The sequence below is a fragment of the Meriones unguiculatus genome, chromosome 17 (assembly GCF_030254825.1).
Source record: "Meriones unguiculatus strain TT.TT164.6M chromosome 17, Bangor_MerUng_6.1, whole genome shotgun sequence".
Classification (NCBI taxonomy): domain Eukaryota; kingdom Metazoa; phylum Chordata; class Mammalia; order Rodentia; family Muridae; genus Meriones; species Meriones unguiculatus.
This window is the reverse complement of record NC_083364.1, coordinates 20,208,473-20,225,024: the sequence shown is the minus strand read 5'-3', so window position 1 is coordinate 20,225,024 and position 16,552 is coordinate 20,208,473. Positions and strand designations below refer to the sequence as shown.

Below are 16,552 nucleotides of genomic sequence, written 5' to 3'. Positions count from 1 at the left end.
CTGTGAGGAGAGCAGGAAGCCCACTCCTGAGGAGTCCAAACCCCCCGCCCCCCAGCTTCATTTCCCGACAGCCACTTTGAGGACCAAACTCAACAGCAGTCAGTGCAGACTGCAGCCTAGCCCTCTACCTGGGTTTCCTTAGCCACATCCTCTCACTGACCCATGTATACTTGTTACAGTAGTTTTGTTTAGAGACAGAGTAGCCCAGGCTAACCTTGAGCTGATCTGCCTCCACTTCCTGACTGCTGTGCAAACAGGTATGTGATGCTGGGAATGGAACCCAGGGCACACTACATGAGAGCTCTACCCACTGAGCTGCAGCCCAGCCCTGTAGTGCTGTTTCTAACCTGTGACTCTTCGCCTGCACCTCCTCTCCTCTGTAGTCAGGACTGTATATATGACCGGTGGGGAGGGCTTTGGGAAGCCGGGTTCTTTCAGAACCTAAGTGTCAGTCCCCGCATTTTAATGAGCTCACACCAGGGGATGCCCTCCACTTCTCCTGGGGTAAATTCTGTGCCCCATTTGCCCCAGCTGTCAGGATGTCCCTTCCAGCCCCATCAGGACTCCACAGCTGTGTGTCCCCAGGGCTGCCTAGCACATGCTGTCTGGCATGCATCAGGAGTCCAGACTCCTTTCTGTAGTTTGGGGTGTTTAGATCTGGGGAGGCCTTGGGGTCTCCCAACTGTTTCTGATGGAGGCAGCATGAGATCTTAGTCCTTCCTTCCAAACACCATGCCCAGGGGCTGTGCTCCAGTCTCTATGTCAAGATACCAACTGGGAGCGTTTGCATGGTTTCTAAGAAGACTGTAGGTCTCAGCAATTCCTCAGCTCATTTAGCACAGTGTGTATGTAAATGTGCTGGGGAGGGGCCTCAGTGGTTGAGACAACATTCTGCCACAGAGGACCCAAGTTCAGTTCCCAGAACCCACATGGCAGCTCACAACCCTTTAAACTCCAGCTCTGGGACATCCAACACCGGCTTCTGTACCCTGAGGACTTGTGTGCCATACACACACAGGTAAGGGGGTCCTGCCTGCAGTCCCCAGTGAGGGCGCAGCTGTGGCTACAAACTTTCCTAGTGTAAAGGCCGAGACTCTAGACCAACTACGGCAAAAACAGTTGTCAGCGCTGGAATGAAGTCTGGGCGAGCTGAGTTTCATGTCACTTAAGGCATCAACATGAAGCCTGAGTCAGGGGTCTCACTGTGAAGTTGAGGGTCTTGCCCTGGCATCTGCCACTGGGTCCTGCAGAGTGCTGTTGGTGTCCTAAGCCTCCACCCACTTCTCCCCAGTCACAACAGCCAAGTGTTCTCAGATGTCACCCAGTGCCCCTTGACAAAATTAGCCCTGGGTGAAAGCCACCACTTGAGTGAACACGTTTAATTAATTTCTTTACAATTCAGAGAGCAACCCTAGAAGGCAGACTGCCTTCCACCCAGGGCCTCCTAGGGCCCCCTCCCCCACTGTAGAAATTGTCTTCTGAAAGCAGGATGAAGGCACAAGCCACCAGCACTGGAGTGAAGATTAGGGTGCCCCGGCTGCTAGGAACTCGGATTCGGCTCATAGAAGTGCTGGATGTCGTCCTCATAGATCTTGGCCACAACAGCCCTGTTGATGTTGCTCATGGGCCCTGCGATGGAAGCCCCCACTCAGCCTGAGCCTGACTTAGCAGAGGCCCAAGTGCTCATTAGGGGTGCATGAGAGCTGGGGAGGAGAGAGCTGGGGAGTAGAATCCCACTTCAAGGCGCCCCCAGAGCTCTTTCCTACATTCATTGGGGGGCAATGGTTAAGAGGAGGCTTGGAGCTGCCACCCCAGCAATCTGGGGTTCAAACGGCCTCGGCCTTGTGGATCATGTTCAGAATCCTCCAACACTCAGATGATGCCTCTGTACTCCCCAAAAGTCCAGAATTACAAGTCTGAAGTTGGCCCATCTTCCAGTTGTGAGGAAAGCTGGGGTTGGGCTCAGCACATCATGTTTCATGCAAGCAGGGCTTGATATGGGAGATGATTTTCTTTTATGGCCAGGTGCAGTGGCCCACGCCTGTAATCTCAGCTCGCAGAGGCAGGCGGACCTCTGAGTTTGAGCCCAGCCTGGTCAACAAAGTGGGTCTAGGACAGCCAGGGCAACACAGAGAATCCCTGCCTCCGAGGTTGGGGAGAATGTGTCTTTGTGTGTACACATGCTTGCAGTGCCCTTGGAGGCCAGAAGAGGGCATCAGATTTCCCCATGGCTGTGAGGTGCCCAGTGCCGGGGGGAGTGCAAGGAACTAAACTTGAGTGCCCTCCCATAGCAAGTGTTTTTAACCTCAGCCAAGTGGCTGGCTGGGATTAAACAATCTTGAACTAAGCTGTTTGGCAATGAATTCCTGTGGTCCTCATGCATAAACCCTCACAGCCAGTGAACATCTGACCTCCCAAGGTGGTTTTTCTCACCATGTAGACCAGGCTGGCCTGGAACTCACTATGGAGACCAGGCTGGCCTCAAACTCACAGAGATCTGCCTGCCTCTGCCTCCCAAGTGCTGGGATCAAAGTTGTGTGCATTACTACTTCCAATTCTTTTTTCTTTTTCTTTTTTCTTTCTTTCTTTTTTTTTTTTTTTTTACAAAAAAAAACAAAAAAACATTATCTTAAGTTTTTCTGGTGCTGGTCAAGAAGGCTGGGCTGACCATCCAGGAGGCACCAGGGATTCTCCAGTCTCAACCTCCTCAGCATTGGGATTGCAAATGCACTGGGAGGCAGGTGGTGCTCACCTTTAATATCAGCACTCAGGAGGAGGAAAAAAGTGCACTGGGCCTGGAGAGATGGCTCAGTAGTTAGAGCATTGACTGTTCCGAAAGAGGGCCAGGGTTCAATTCCCAGCACACGGCAGCTCACAACCACCTGCAACTCCATGTCCTCATTCATACATGCAGATAGTCATACACATAAATATAAAAGTAAATCTTAGGAAGGCCAGCTGCATGCCTGTGGTGACTGTTTTGTTTCTTTAATTTGGATTCTGGGGATCAAACCTAAGTCCCCATGCGTGTGCAGTCAGCATTCTTACTGAGCCTTCTCCCAATCCCCAGATTGGTTTTTGAAACAAAAGTCTCACTTCTCTGTACCCTGGACAGCCCTTGAACTCATGATCCTCCTGCCTCAGACTCCTGAGTGCTCCGCTGAGAGATGGGAGCCACCATACCTGTTTAAAATGTGTTTTGTTGCAAAACTCTGCTAAAGCCATGTGACCACCCTTCCCATACTCAGTGGAGGCCTGGGGCTGGAGGGCTGAGGAGCCCGCGGCCCACCCGTGCTGCTCACTCACCGAGCTCCCCACTGCCCACAGAGAAATCGTTGTCTAAAATGACCCACTTAATGATCTTGGCAGCCTCTGAGGACGCCTCCTCATTCACAGCCTTGATGCCCTGGCTGATGAACTCTTTGACCAGAGGGTCACGGTCATATAGGACATCTGCCAGCCAGGTGGCCTGGCTCCTCAGCTTCCGGCAGCAAGCCACCGCCTCGCTGGTCAGGATACTCCGGGCCTCTCCAGTCTCCGGATTGATCTGACACTGTGGAGGGGACAGAGTAGGTGTTCCGTGAGCAGTCCCACTGGGGACCCATGCCCGTGCCACCCTGGGGTACGCAAGTCCTCCAGGCTACAGGCGCCAGTGCCTCAGAAAGCCCTGCCCGTGCCATGAGTGAGGGGCGGAGCTGGCCTGCAGCCCTGTGAAACAGGCCACCTGGAGTTGAGTTCCCCTCCACCATGGGGTCCTGGGATCCAGGTTGGGTTGTCAGACTTGGCAGTGAGCGCCCTTAGCCACTGAGCCACCCAAGCCAGAGCCCATCTTCTCAAACAGACTGGTACCTCGAGGCCAATGCTCTGTGTCCACACTCTGAGGGACATGTCTGCCGTAAGAACTCTAGATCTGTCTGCAGTCAGCCACTCTGCACCCTCCCCAGAACCAACAGTGGGAGGCAGGCTGTGACTCCACTGGAAGCCACCTCAGGGCACACCTGCAGTGTCCACGGACCGGGTTCTGAAATCCTCACGAGGCACACTGATAGGGAGTGTCTCAGTTTCCGGGGGAGCTTAACAGATAAAAATGCCCATGAGCAAGGCTGGCGATGAGGCTCAGTGGGTGAAGGCCTGGAAAGCCTGAGGAAATGAGTTTCATCCCTGGGACACACTGCACAAAATCATCCTCTGACTTCCTCACCATCAACACAGATATCCATATGATAGTACAAAAAAGTATTTTAAGCCAAGCATGGTGGTGCATGCACTCCAGAGCCAAAGACAGGTGAATCTCTGTGAGTTCCAGGCCAGCCTGGTCTACAGAGTGAGTTCCAGAACAGCCAGGGCTATACAGAGAAGCCCTGTCTCACAACAACTTCCTTGAATTGCCTTAAATTTCTGTGTGCGTAAGCGTCTGTGTACGTGGTCATGCGTACACGATGCCTGGAGGTTAGAGGTCAGCTCAGTGGTCAGCACTCTCTACGTTTTAAATCTGAGCCAGGCTCTCTCACTGGTGTGCGCTTACTGGTGTCTGCCTCCTCAGCACCTCCAGCACAGGACATTATAAAGTATGCACCGTCGTGCCCAGCTTTACACGTGTGCTCCAGGGCCCAGGGTGCACAGCAAGTGCTGGGGTGTCTCCAGTCCCCCCCCCCCCCGCCCTTAAATGGCTTCTGGTTAGGTAGTCACAGTGACAAAAAAAAAAAAAAAGTCACTAAAAACGGTGTCTCGGTGACGGAGCAACGCCCGTGGAGCCCAGCTGTGAGCCGTGCAGACTGCCAGGCTTGCTCCGGGGAGCCCCGCGTACCTTCAGGGTGAGGAGGGCGCACAGGAACGGGGCGTTCTGGCCCACCACCATGGCGTAGCGCACGATGGGGATGCGGGACCTCACGCGCTCCTCGATGGGGCACGGGTTGACCACCTCGCCCGAGCTCAGCGTGATCATGTCTGGAGCGGCACAGGGATGCTCGCTCGGTCACGCGGCTTAGCGGGGGCCGCGCCGGGCGCCCCCTCCCGGGAGCGCGCAGAGCCCTCACCGTGGACGTCGCCCAGGACGTAGAGGAACTTGTCGAAGTCGAAGCAGCCCAGGTCGCTGGTGTGCAGCCAGCCGTAGCTGTCAAGCCTCTTCTCCGTGCTCTCCTTGTCGTTGAGGTAGCCCATGAACACGTGGCGGCCCCAGATGCAGAAGCTCCCCACTCCGTCCACGTTCTCCTTCTCCAGCTTTGTGTGGGAGCTGGGGAGCGCCTTCCCACAGCTGAGGGCACGAGGTCGAGACAGCGGGGCTGGTGCGCGCCCCGGGCCCGGAGAACCCGTGGAGCGCCGCCGCCATCCTGCAGGGCCTGCCCCGTCCTCACCCCCCACTCCTTCACTGTCTCCCGGTCAGAACAAGGCCGCGTGGGAAAAACAGGTAATTAATGGCAAGGCTCCAAAGTGCATTCAGGAGAGACCGACACGTGTCACACTGTCCTCTCGGTGACACGGGTCAGTATGGCTGGCCATCCACCTCTCTCCTAAACAACCAATCAGAATGGGTTTGCGGTTTTAGGATTCAGCCCAAAGCTGGGTGTGATAGCACAAGCCTGTGACCGCAGGGCTTGGGACGCGAAAGCAGGGGCATTGCTCTAAGTTTGAGGCTAACTGTGGCTACGTACGAAGATCCTGTTTCCTAAGACAAATGCAACGAGGTCAGGCACACCTGTAGTCCCAGCACTCGGAAGGCAGAGGCAGGCGGGTCTCTGAGTTTAAGGCCAGCCTGGATAACTAGGGGTGGTTAGTGAGACGGCTTCAAAAGGCAGGAGAAGACAACAACAACAACAAAACAAGCCCTCCCCCACATACAGGTGCAGGCAAACGAGGCCCCCACACATACGGCGCAGGCAAGCAATGCTGGCCGGAGCTGGCCTCCGACACTGTGCTCGCTGCCTCGCCCATTGCACAGCCTGAAGCGACGTCCCCAGAAGCCCCATCGGCCAGTCTGTTGGAAGGCTCACTCTGAGGGAGGCTGCCCTCCATGTGTGGGTGTCCAGCACTTGCTTGGCACTTAAGGGGCCTGGATCCCACCTCCACCCGCAGCCCAGCCCCGCACCCCAGAGAGAAACGTTGGCGAGGAAGGAGTTACAAATGTGAAGAAAAGCCACGCCCACGGGGCTCAGCAGTCACTTGTCTCCCAGTGGCCCAAATCCAGGGGATTCCTGACCCGCTACCGTCCCAGAGGGGTGGGCCAGGGGAAAGACGTCAGACCCACCTCTGGACGCGGAAGTCCTGGGTGCTGGAAAGAGAGTGCACTCCAGTGCACTCTGTCAGGCCGTACATCTCCAAGATGGGGATGTCCAGGCTGAGGAAGAAGTCCAGCGTGGCCCTCGGCAGCCCCGGGCCCACGTTTAGAAACTGCTGGCAGTGGTTGAAACCCAGGAACTTCCTGGCGGGGTCGAAGGCCAGTCTCTTGGCCAGGCCAAAGCCCAGCGGCTGGTAGATGTGCCTTTAGAAGCGGAGCCACGGAAGCCACGTGTGACTGCTGTCCCCGGGGCCCGCCCCGCCCGTCCCCAGTGCCTGCCGTACCCTTCCATCCGCCTCTTGCTGACGTTCAGGCCCATGCGCATGGCCCAGCGGTCGACCTTCCGGCGGAAGGCGGTGGAGTCCAGGTGTCTGGTCTTCAGACTGTCCAGCATGCGGTCCCACACCCACGGGACGCCACAGAACGTGGTGGGCTGGACCTCTCGGAGCATCTCCGTCAGAAAGCCCTGAATGGGGCGGGATGGGGCTCTAGGGGACCCCCATGCACACCAGTGTCACGAGGCAGGAAACCAGCTCGGGGAACCAGGAGGGGATCAAGGACAAGGCAGAGCCATGCCAGCAGAAGCCCCTGCCTCCGTGGGGGGAGAGAAGAGGAAGCAGAAAGCCAGACCGAGGCTGGGAGAGGGACCCCTGCAGCACCCCAACCCTACCCTTCCCACTTCGCCTTCCACGTCTGGGGAAACAGGCCCATAGACCCAGAAGGCCAGGCGACAGGTGTGGGGGCAGGGGTGGGGGTGGGGGTAGGGAGTGGTGATCCCCACTTTTATCACAGCTTCCCATTCCCTGCCCTGCCCCTTTGCTGCCCACATCAGGCCATTGTCGCTCTTGACCCCAGCCTCACCGTGCCAGGGGCTCGTGGTAGCCCACTCCACGCCCCTGCCTCTATGGAAGGGAAGTAGACTGTCCCAGCCACGGAGATGGCCACCCACATGTCCAAGATTTGGGTGCCCACGAAGCAGAGCGGCAGATAGCTCACAAGGATCTCCTGGCCATCAGGCGGACACTTGAACCCAAGGCTCTGGATGGTGGCTGCCGTGGTCCACGTGATCTGAAAGGCATCCGGCTTAGTCAGGTCTAGGGTCTTCGTCCCAAGCATGGCCAGGCTGGGCCAGCCAGCCCGAAGGGCCACTCACGTTGTCGTGGCTGAGCATCACGGCCTTCGGGGGCCCCGTGGAGCCCTGCTGGTACACCAGGGTACAGCACTGGTTAGGCTTCTGAGAGTCGATGATCTGGTCCAGCTCCTCATCCGAGATGCCATCCGCGAGCTCCAGGAACCCTTTCCACTGCAGACAGACTGGCCAGTGGGCACCACAGAGTGGAAGCTACCCCAGGCCCGTGCCAGCCCACCCACGCCAGCGCCATTCACACACTGTAATCAGCCAGGAAAAGGAAAGCCATCTGAGGCATGTTCCAAAATGGAAGAACTCTGAGAACACGAAGCCGACATACAAAGACACACTAAAGAATCCCACTTTGAGCTAGGCCTGGTGTCGGACACCTTAGATCCCCAGCGCTCAGGGAGGCAGAGGCAGGTGCATCTCTGAGTTTGAGGCCAGCCTGGTCTACAAAGGGAGTCCAAGACAGCCAGGGCTACACAGAGAGACCTTGTCTTGAAAGCAAACAAACAAACAAAAAGCAAAACAAAACAAAAAAAAAGGCTGAGCTTGGCCCGAGTCTCCAGGTGTGTGGCGACTGTCCCTCCCATACGCCCCTGTTTGGACATACCGAGTATAGATTTGGCTTCACCTCCTGGATTTCGTCTCTGTACTGTATGATCGCCTTGAAATGCTTCATGTAACCCTGGATCTGGAGGACACCATGGGGCCAGCACAGACAAACATGGGCTCTCAGCCGTCTCGAGCCCCAAGGAGGGGCTCCCAATGACCTTTGGCTTTCTTGATTGGGGGAGACTGGATCGTGAGATAGGGTCTTCTGTAGGCCAGGCTAGACTCAAACTCACTGTCATTGAAGGTGACCTTGAACTCCTGGCAGGCCTTACTGCCATGACTCTTCTGTGGTGCCCGGGATGGAAGCCAGGGCCCCATCCATGCTGGGTGAGTGCTCTGCCCGCTAGGGTCAGTGTTTTATGCACATCTTACTCTTTTTAGTTTTGTGTGTGTGTGTGCAGGTGCCTGCACGTGTGCATGTGTACCGTGGAGGCCGGGAGACGGCATCAGATCCCCCGGACCTGGGAGCCACCATGTGGGTGCTGGGAGCCCAACCTGGGTCCTCCGAAAGGACAGCGAGCAAAGCGCTGCAGGTGCTCTCACCGGCTGAGCTGTCTCTTCAGCCCCTGCCCAGTGTTATTAACGTGTGACTCTTCCATTTTAAACCATCTCATGTGTGGAGCCTCACGCCTGCCAGGCAGGCACCCTCCACCGCTAAGATGCACAGCCCCAGTTCTCACCACACGTTATTTCGTGTGTGTGTGTGTGTGTGTGTACGTGCGCGCGCGCGCGTGCATATGTTCACGGAAGCTCACAAAGGCACGACACCAGTGTCTCCCTCTCTGGCTCTCCACCCTTACACTTTGTTTAAGTGTGGCATTGTTACTGTGTGTGTCATGCGAGCACGGGCATCCTAGACCCGCCCCCCCCAGGCTGAAAGTGTCTCGGACCCCACCAGCCTGAGCGAGCCCCAGCACCACAGGCCCTCTCACCTGGTGGACCTTCTGCAGCTGTTTGTCATTGTCCACCACTATGATGTCCATCTCCGAGTTCTCGGCGATGAACTGGCAGGCTTTGGGTGAGTAGGTACAAAGAATGCCCACAGAGACGCCGCTGGAGGCAGAAACCGGGAGCGGAAGGTCTGCTGACTGAGGACTTAGGGGAACTGTGGGGTCTTGGGGTCTCCATACTCTGTTGGAAGGCGGGACTCAGGGGAGCTCCCTTAAAAGCTCCCCCAAATGTTCTGCACGGGGGCAGGGAGGGCTCCATGCTAGGGTACGGAAAGAAACAAGGAGGCATTTCTAGAGGAAGGGGCAGTAACGTTGGGCTCCGAAAGTGAACTGTAATGTGGGAGCTCCCTGATCGCGAAGAACCCGGCTGGCTTCACAGAGGCGAGACCTCGAGACTCTGGGAGCTCAGGCCAGGGGCACCTTACCCTGCCATGATGGCCCCGATGCTGGCGATCACCCACTCCATGGAGTTGATGCCCATGATGCCCACACCGTGGAAACGTTCCAGGCCCACCTGAGGGAGGACACACCCTTGTGAGACCCAGGAGACCCAGGAGACCCAGCTGTTCTCACCAGACTATAGGAGTCTGTAGATGAAAAACTTGAGTCTCCTCTGCACCATTTGTCCTTGAGCCGCAGGTGCCACCTAGCAGTAATGCTGAGAGGGCACTACCACATGCTTCCGTTATCTGTCCACCCATCCGTGTGCTGCCGTCCAGCTGATGCTGTTAGTCACCATCCACCCCCACCCACCCACCCATCCACCCATCCGTGTGCTGCCGTCCAGCTGATGCTGTTAGTCACCATCCACCCCCCACCCATCCACCCATCCACCCATCCACCCATGCATCCATCCACCTATCCATCCACCCATCCGTGTGCTGCCGTCCAGCTGATGCTGTTAGTCACCATCCACCCCCCACCCATCCACCCATCTACCCATCCACCCATGCATCCATCCACCTATCCATCCACCCACCCATCCACCCATCCGTGTGCTGTCGCCCAGCTGATGCTGTTAGTCACCATCCACCCCCCACCCATCCACCCATCCACCCATCCACCCATGCATCCATCCACCTATCCATCCACCCATCCGTGTGCTGCCGTCCAGCTGATGCTGTTAGTCACCATCCACCCCCCACCCATCCACCCATCCACCCATCCACCCATGCATCCATCCACCTATCCATCCACCCATCCGTGTGCTGCCGTCCAGCTGATGCTGTTAGTCACCATCCACCCCCCACCCATCCACCCATCCACCCATCCACCCATGCATCCATCCACCTATCCATCCACCCATCCGTGTGCTGCCGTCCAGCTGATGCTGTTAGTCACCATCCACCCCCCACCCATCCACCCATCCACCCATCCACCCATGCATCCATCCACCTATCCATCCACCCACCCATCCACCCATCCGTGTGCTGTCGCCCAGCTGATGCTGTTAGTCACCATCCACCCCCCACCCATCCACCCATCCACCCACCCACCTACCCATCCACCCATCCATCCATCCACCCATCCATCCATCCACCCACCCATCCACCCACCCACCTACCCATCCACCCACCCATCCACCCACCCACCCATCCACCCATCCACCCACCCATCCACCCATCCACCCACCCACCTACCCATCCACCCATCCATCCACCCATCCATCCATCCACCCACCCATCCACCCACCCACCTACCCATCCACCCACCCATCCACCCACCCACCCATCCACCCACCCATCCACCCACCCACCCATCCACCCATCCACCCACCCATCCACCCACCCACCCATCCACCCACTCATCCATCCACCCACCTACCACCACCCACCCACCAGCCCATCTCCAGCGCTGCCCCACCACAGCAGGCATCCTTTGGACAGAAGACCTCTAGCCCAGGGCGTTTGCATGGTGTGTGCCTTTGGCTTGTTGTGTTCCTCCCTAGATTTCCTGATAGCACCTTCCTCCACTAGGCTGACGTTTTACTGTCTGTGAACCCTTCCTTGGCCACCATACTTTAAAAGTTCACCCCCTGTCTCTGGCTCTTTCTCCCTCCCTTTCTTCAGCGTGCTCCAGATCACTGACCCCTGACCTTCCTTACTAGGCTGACTGGACAAGTCAGTTCAAGTCTCTTTTATTCCCTTCCCTAATCTCAGGGTTGGCCCTTTTAGAAATTCATTATTTCAACAAACACCAGAGGGCGGAGCAGTAGAGCTTCTCATGGAACCAGCTGACAAGGATGCTGTCATGACACCAGGGAGCCAGAAAGACGGACAAGGCAGGTGGGAGGGGCTGAAGCACTTGCCATGCAACAGTCCTCAGTCAAGTGTGGTGGAGGGTGCTGTGTTCCCAGTGCTGGGAGGCAGAGCCAGGGGCGTGCCTCAGACTCACTGACTCGCTGGCGTTCTTGTGTGTGAAAGCTCTCGTGCTTTCACATTCTAGAGTTCAAGATTTATGTGAATATATTGCTTAAAGATGTATTTATTTATTTATTTATTTATTTATTTATACAGTGCTATGCCTGCATTTACACCTGCCCACCAGAAGAGGGCACCGGATCTCATTACAGATGGTTGGGAGCCACCATGTCGGTGCTGGGAATTGAAGTCAGGACCTCTGGAAGAGCAGCCGGTGCTCTTCCCCTCTGAGCCGTCTCTCCAGCTCTGTGAATATATTTAAGCGTATGACGCAACACAGTGCATGTGGCACGCCTGATAGAGCTCTGTGCTATAGCTTGCATGCTTATGCACATACAAGATTGAAAGAGAGTATGTGTAGCAAGGAGCAAAAGGATAGTCAATGTACAATTACAGCATGCTAATGCACACGTGATGTGTAGAAGGAATCTTGTACACGAGGAAACCGAGGCCCAGAGTGGCAAATAATTGACGGACTAACTGCGGCCTGACACTTCCGATGCAAATGAGCAAGCAGAAATGGAACGCAAACCCTGGGGCTGCGCGGGAGCCCCGCCCCCCAGCACGCTCGCGCATGCGCGGAAGCAGTACCTTGAGGAAGGCTTTGGCGGCGCGCCGGCAGGCTTCGTAGTACTCCACGTAGGTGAGCAGCTGCCAGGTCTTCTTGTACTTGCAGCCGATCGCCAAATAGTGCGAGTACTTGGTGGCCGCGCTCATGATCATGTCGGGCACCGTGACCGGGGGCTCGTTCTCTGCGTTCTTGTTCATGCGCAGCTGCACCTCACCGTCAGGCAGTGTAGTCCAGTAGCAGGTACCTGAGGAGGGATCAGAGACCACTCCAAGGGATGGGCATGGGGTCCCTGGAAGGACGGTGAGTCACTGGATCCAGGACAGGGGACGGGGTCAGAGGTCACTTCCCCCATGCGGGCTGGAGGAAGAACAGGGAGTCATGGTCTTGTCCCCAGGCGGCCTGGAGGATAGAGGTCAGAGGTCACTCTCCACGGGGATGGGACAAAGGACAAGGAAGAGGTCCGCTATCCCCTGACCCACAGAAAGGAGGACATGGAGTCACGGCCTCTGTTCCCGTATGACTCCCCAGCAAGGGTCATATGGCCACAGGCCATATGGGTGCACATATGCACCCTGGTGCACAAGGACCCTCAACCCCGACTGGCCACCCAACCCCTGGGTCCAGTGCTCCACCACCTGTCCTGGTGCGTGTGCCGGGAGTGGTGGGAGGACTCCCTCGGGCCCTGTGCGGCCAGCGCCCCAGCTCCCACCTGGGGGCAGCGTCTCCCGGAGGGAAGAGCTTCTTCCTGCCGTGTTCCTCCCAGACTTCAAGATGGTTTTGATGGTTGGGCCGGGCCTGGTGCTCCGTTGCAGCTTAGGGACAGACATCTCCTCAGCAGGGACGTGGCGCACAGGTGTTCACACACGTTACAAACACGTTGCGGGGGACCAGGGTCACGCGAACACAGCAGGGGCGCCTGCCTCCTCACAGGCTGGAGCGGGCGTTGGGGTGGTTGTCCGGGCCGAGATGGGAGCCTCGAAGACCAAGGGGTGGGAGGATGCGAACCGTGGGTGCTGGCAAAGGAGAGAAAATGGGTGTTAGTGAGGACATTTCCTGTGTGTGCAGTGCGTGGGGACCTTCCTCGGCTGCACTCCTCGTCTTCTGAGACATGCCTGGCGTCGGCCCTCAGCACCCCTCCCCCCTGAACCCAGAGCTTGCCTGCTGGCCAAGCTGACTGCCTGTGAGCAGCGCCTGTCACAGGGGTGTGCTGGCATACCCAGCTTTTACGTGGGGCTGCGGAGTGAACCCGGGGCCTCAGGTGTGTGTGCTGTGTGAGCTCAAGGGTAGCCTGGGCTATGTGAGACCCTGGGGAGGGGGATGGAAAGGAGGGGAGAAAAGACTAGGGTTTTCAGTACCGTTTGTCCCCTCGGGCTGCTGCCAGGCGTTTCCGGGCATGCGGCGCGTGTAGTCTTCGGCCCCCTGCCTCCCCCACAGGCTGCAGGGCAGTAGTGAGTCCTGTCCAGTTCTGTCACCACCTCCCGCTCTAGCCCCAGAGGGACAAGCAGCCCCCCCCGCCACGGGTGTCCCCCAGAACATTCCCTTCTACAGCTCTTGTGACATCACTGTGTTCCGTGAGCCAGGGCCACAGTGGTACTGTGACTCCCTGCCCATTTTGCAAGAGGCTAGCTCTGGGGGGACAAGGACAGGTGAGGCTGAAGAGACCTTGCCTAAGCCCCACCAGCCGGGGAACTCCCACGACACTGGTCCCCAAAGAGCTGCTGGCTGGAGGGACTCCAGTGTCCCAAGGGCAGGCTGGCCTGTGCAAGACCCTGTGTCAGAGAACTAAAAACAGAATGACCATGTGATCTCGAGTCCCCCTTCTGGTTATGTGCCAGAAACCGCTGAAAGAAGGGACTTGGCAGTGTCACATAATCACGTCACCCAGCAGCCGCTCCTGGCCCGTGTTCACCGATGGTTGGGGGTGGGGGATCTCTGCAGTCTGAGGCATTCTGACAGGACACCCACCCCAACACTGGAGGAACCATGATGGCACACTGCCCCGTGAAATATGCCAGATGAGGCTGCCCCAGAGCAAGTCACAGAGACAGGAAATGGATGGTGGGAACCTGGGAGGGCGAGGGTGGGAGTGAGGCGTGACCTGGGGAGACGGATGGTCCTGGGGCCCCATGGTGATGGCCACACAGGGTGAATGAGGGCTTTGTGTGAGGCAGGGTCTCATGCAGCACATTACCCACTGGGCTACAGCCCCAGACCACGGAGGTAGCTTTTGATGTGTTTTTTGGTTTTAGGACTCTCCGCAGGTGCTTGAATGACCCTGTCTGGTTTCACTTCTATTTCTATCCAGAGTAGTGCACACTGGAACTGTGAATAAAACAAACAGACCAGAGCTCACAAGCACATACAGAATGAATGAGTGGGTACCTGAATAAATGAATGATGGGTTGGGTGAATGGATGAGGAACGCACTGGTGAGTGGATGAGGTGCATGCACGAGTGACTGCAGGAATGCGTGAAATGCTGCCTTTCCCTGGCAGCGCTTTTCTCCTGAGGCTGGGCGCAGGGGAGTACAGCCAGTGATGTCACAAGGGGAGGCCTGAGGGAAGGTTCCAGAAGCCTGGCCGAGGTAGAAGTTCTGTCATTCGGGAAGGCCATCCACCCTCGTCCCTCCCTCCACCATCACCATCACCCTGGTTAGCCCGAGGGGGTGAGCAGAGCAAGAAGGGACGACCCACAGTCGACCAGCTCTGTGGAAGGAGAAATACCTCGGTAACCCCATGTCTCTGCTGGCAACACCTGGCCGCCTCGGCCAGAGCACCACCTCTTGAAGAGATGCGTGGTGAGGTTCCCACAGGACCCCTGAGTGGGGCACTCGACCATTTCGGAACGGAGCCCACGCTTAGGGAAGGCCGATGGCCTTGAACTCCTGATCCTCCTATACTTGCTGAACTAAAGTGCAGGCTTGGGCTCAGGTTCCTAGGCCCAGATATGAGATGAACGTGGCTGTGTCCTTCTGCGACCCATGTGTCAAACAAGGTGGACGGCCAGGGCCACCCTGGCCTCCACGTGCTGCTGTGGTAGTGTGTGCTGTTTCAGTGTTCGCTGCGTGCACAGGATGTATGAGGGCCACCTGTGTGTGTGCGTGTGCGTGTGTGTGTGTGTGTGTGTGCGCGTGCGTGTCACAGGTCAGCTTTGGGTGCCCGCCCTCAGGCACTGTTCACCCTGTGGTGTTTGGAGACACTGTCTCTCAGAGAACTGGAAGCCGAGTGGGTCAGGTGACCCAGCGATCCCCATGTAGCTTCTGCTGGCCTTGAACTCGCTGCAGTGCACCTGCCTCTTCCCCGCAAGGGCTGGATTGGCGGTGTGTTCTGAGTATCGTTACTTTCTGAGAGCTTATTTTTGCTTTGCCTCCCTCCGCTCTGTGATTACAGTCCCCCTCCCCCGGGAGCTGCAGTGACAGGGTAACCCTATGCCTAGCTACAGAGTTGTGATAATTACTTTGTTATTGTTGTGTGTATTTGTGCCTGTGTGTGTGGAGGTCGGAGGACAACTCGGGGAGGTCAGTTTTCTCCTACCATGTGGAAAGAGATTGAACTCAGGTTGTCAGTCTTGACATGAGTGCCTTGACCTACCAGCTGTCTAGCTGGCCCAACGATACTTTTGAAAAAAGAAAAGAGGGATGGGAAGGAACAGAGGGGGAAAGGAGGGAGGGCAGGGAAGTCCAGGTTAGACTCTCACCGTGGAATCCTCTCTAGCTCAGGACTCCTTCATTCTCTGGCATGTAAACATCTTTCCAGGCCAGATCTGGGGTGACTGAGCAATCCCCAGTGAGGGTCTAGGCAGGGCAGAAGGGTCACCAGGGGGTAGAAGCTGGCCCTCTGCTGTTCTTGCCAACCTCTGCTCTTTCCTTCTCGCTCCTCGTCCGCGGCCGTGCAGTGCTGTGACAGAAGGCTTCTTGTGAACCTGCAAAGGCGGAACCACCAATGGCTCAAGAGAGGAGGACGGAGGAACATGGAGCGATGACAGAGAAGAACATGGATACCATCTCAGGTCTGTGCCAGCCAGGGAGCAACACGGGCAGGGCAGACTCCTCGTCCCTCGGGGCCCCGCCGAGCGTGCCCGACCCGCCGGGCTGTCATGGTCCTCGTGGTGGGCTGTGAGGCAGCCGGCGGTCAGCAGACTGGGGTTTGGCCACTCAGGTCACAGGCGACCCATGAAGAAAGGCACCGGCTCCCCGAGCCGTGCCAGCGCCACGGCGGGAGGCCAGGCAGGAGCCTGAGGCTGTGATAGCCGCAGCCATGGCCAGGGAGAGCGTGCCCACGGCGACACTCGGCTGCTCTGCCCACTCACGCATGGTCCAGCACACGGTCCGGCCTCGGGAACGGTGCTCCCCGAGCACAGCTCACACCCCCGGGCCTGCTGCAGGCCGCTGATCTAGACCTCACTGAGACTCCGCTTTCCGGGGCTGGAGAGGTGGCACACGGATACACACGCTCGCACACACAGGGGCATGTGCACACTCACACACAGACACACAGGTAAGGAGCAGTGCATACACACGCACACGCGGATGTACGCACGCACTTATACGCACTTATACACACTCTCACACGTGCTGTTGGTGGCATGTCG

At 57.4% G+C, this 16,552-nt stretch overlaps 1 protein-coding gene across 1 annotated transcript; it reads right to left on the bottom strand.

The window, feature by feature from the left end:
• Positions 1–1,481: 1,481 nt before the first annotated feature.
• Positions 1,482–16,274, bottom strand: LOC110546289 (long-chain-fatty-acid--CoA ligase ACSBG2-like). The gene is made up of 15 exons (XM_060370100.1): positions 16,148–16,274; positions 15,963–16,074; positions 15,816–15,883; positions 11,983–12,251; positions 9,397–9,485; positions 8,954–9,074; positions 8,020–8,100; positions 7,428–7,577; positions 7,136–7,342; positions 6,559–6,740; positions 6,245–6,478; positions 5,037–5,254; positions 4,808–4,947; positions 3,307–3,553; positions 1,482–1,629 (listed from the first exon to the last, which is right to left on the bottom strand). The coding sequence occupies exons 1-15, from the start codon at positions 16,272–16,274 to the stop codon at positions 1,541–1,543; spliced, it is 2,334 nt and encodes a 777-aa protein (XP_060226083.1). The 3' UTR covers positions 1,482–1,540.
• Positions 16,275–16,552: the final 278 nt, after the last annotated feature.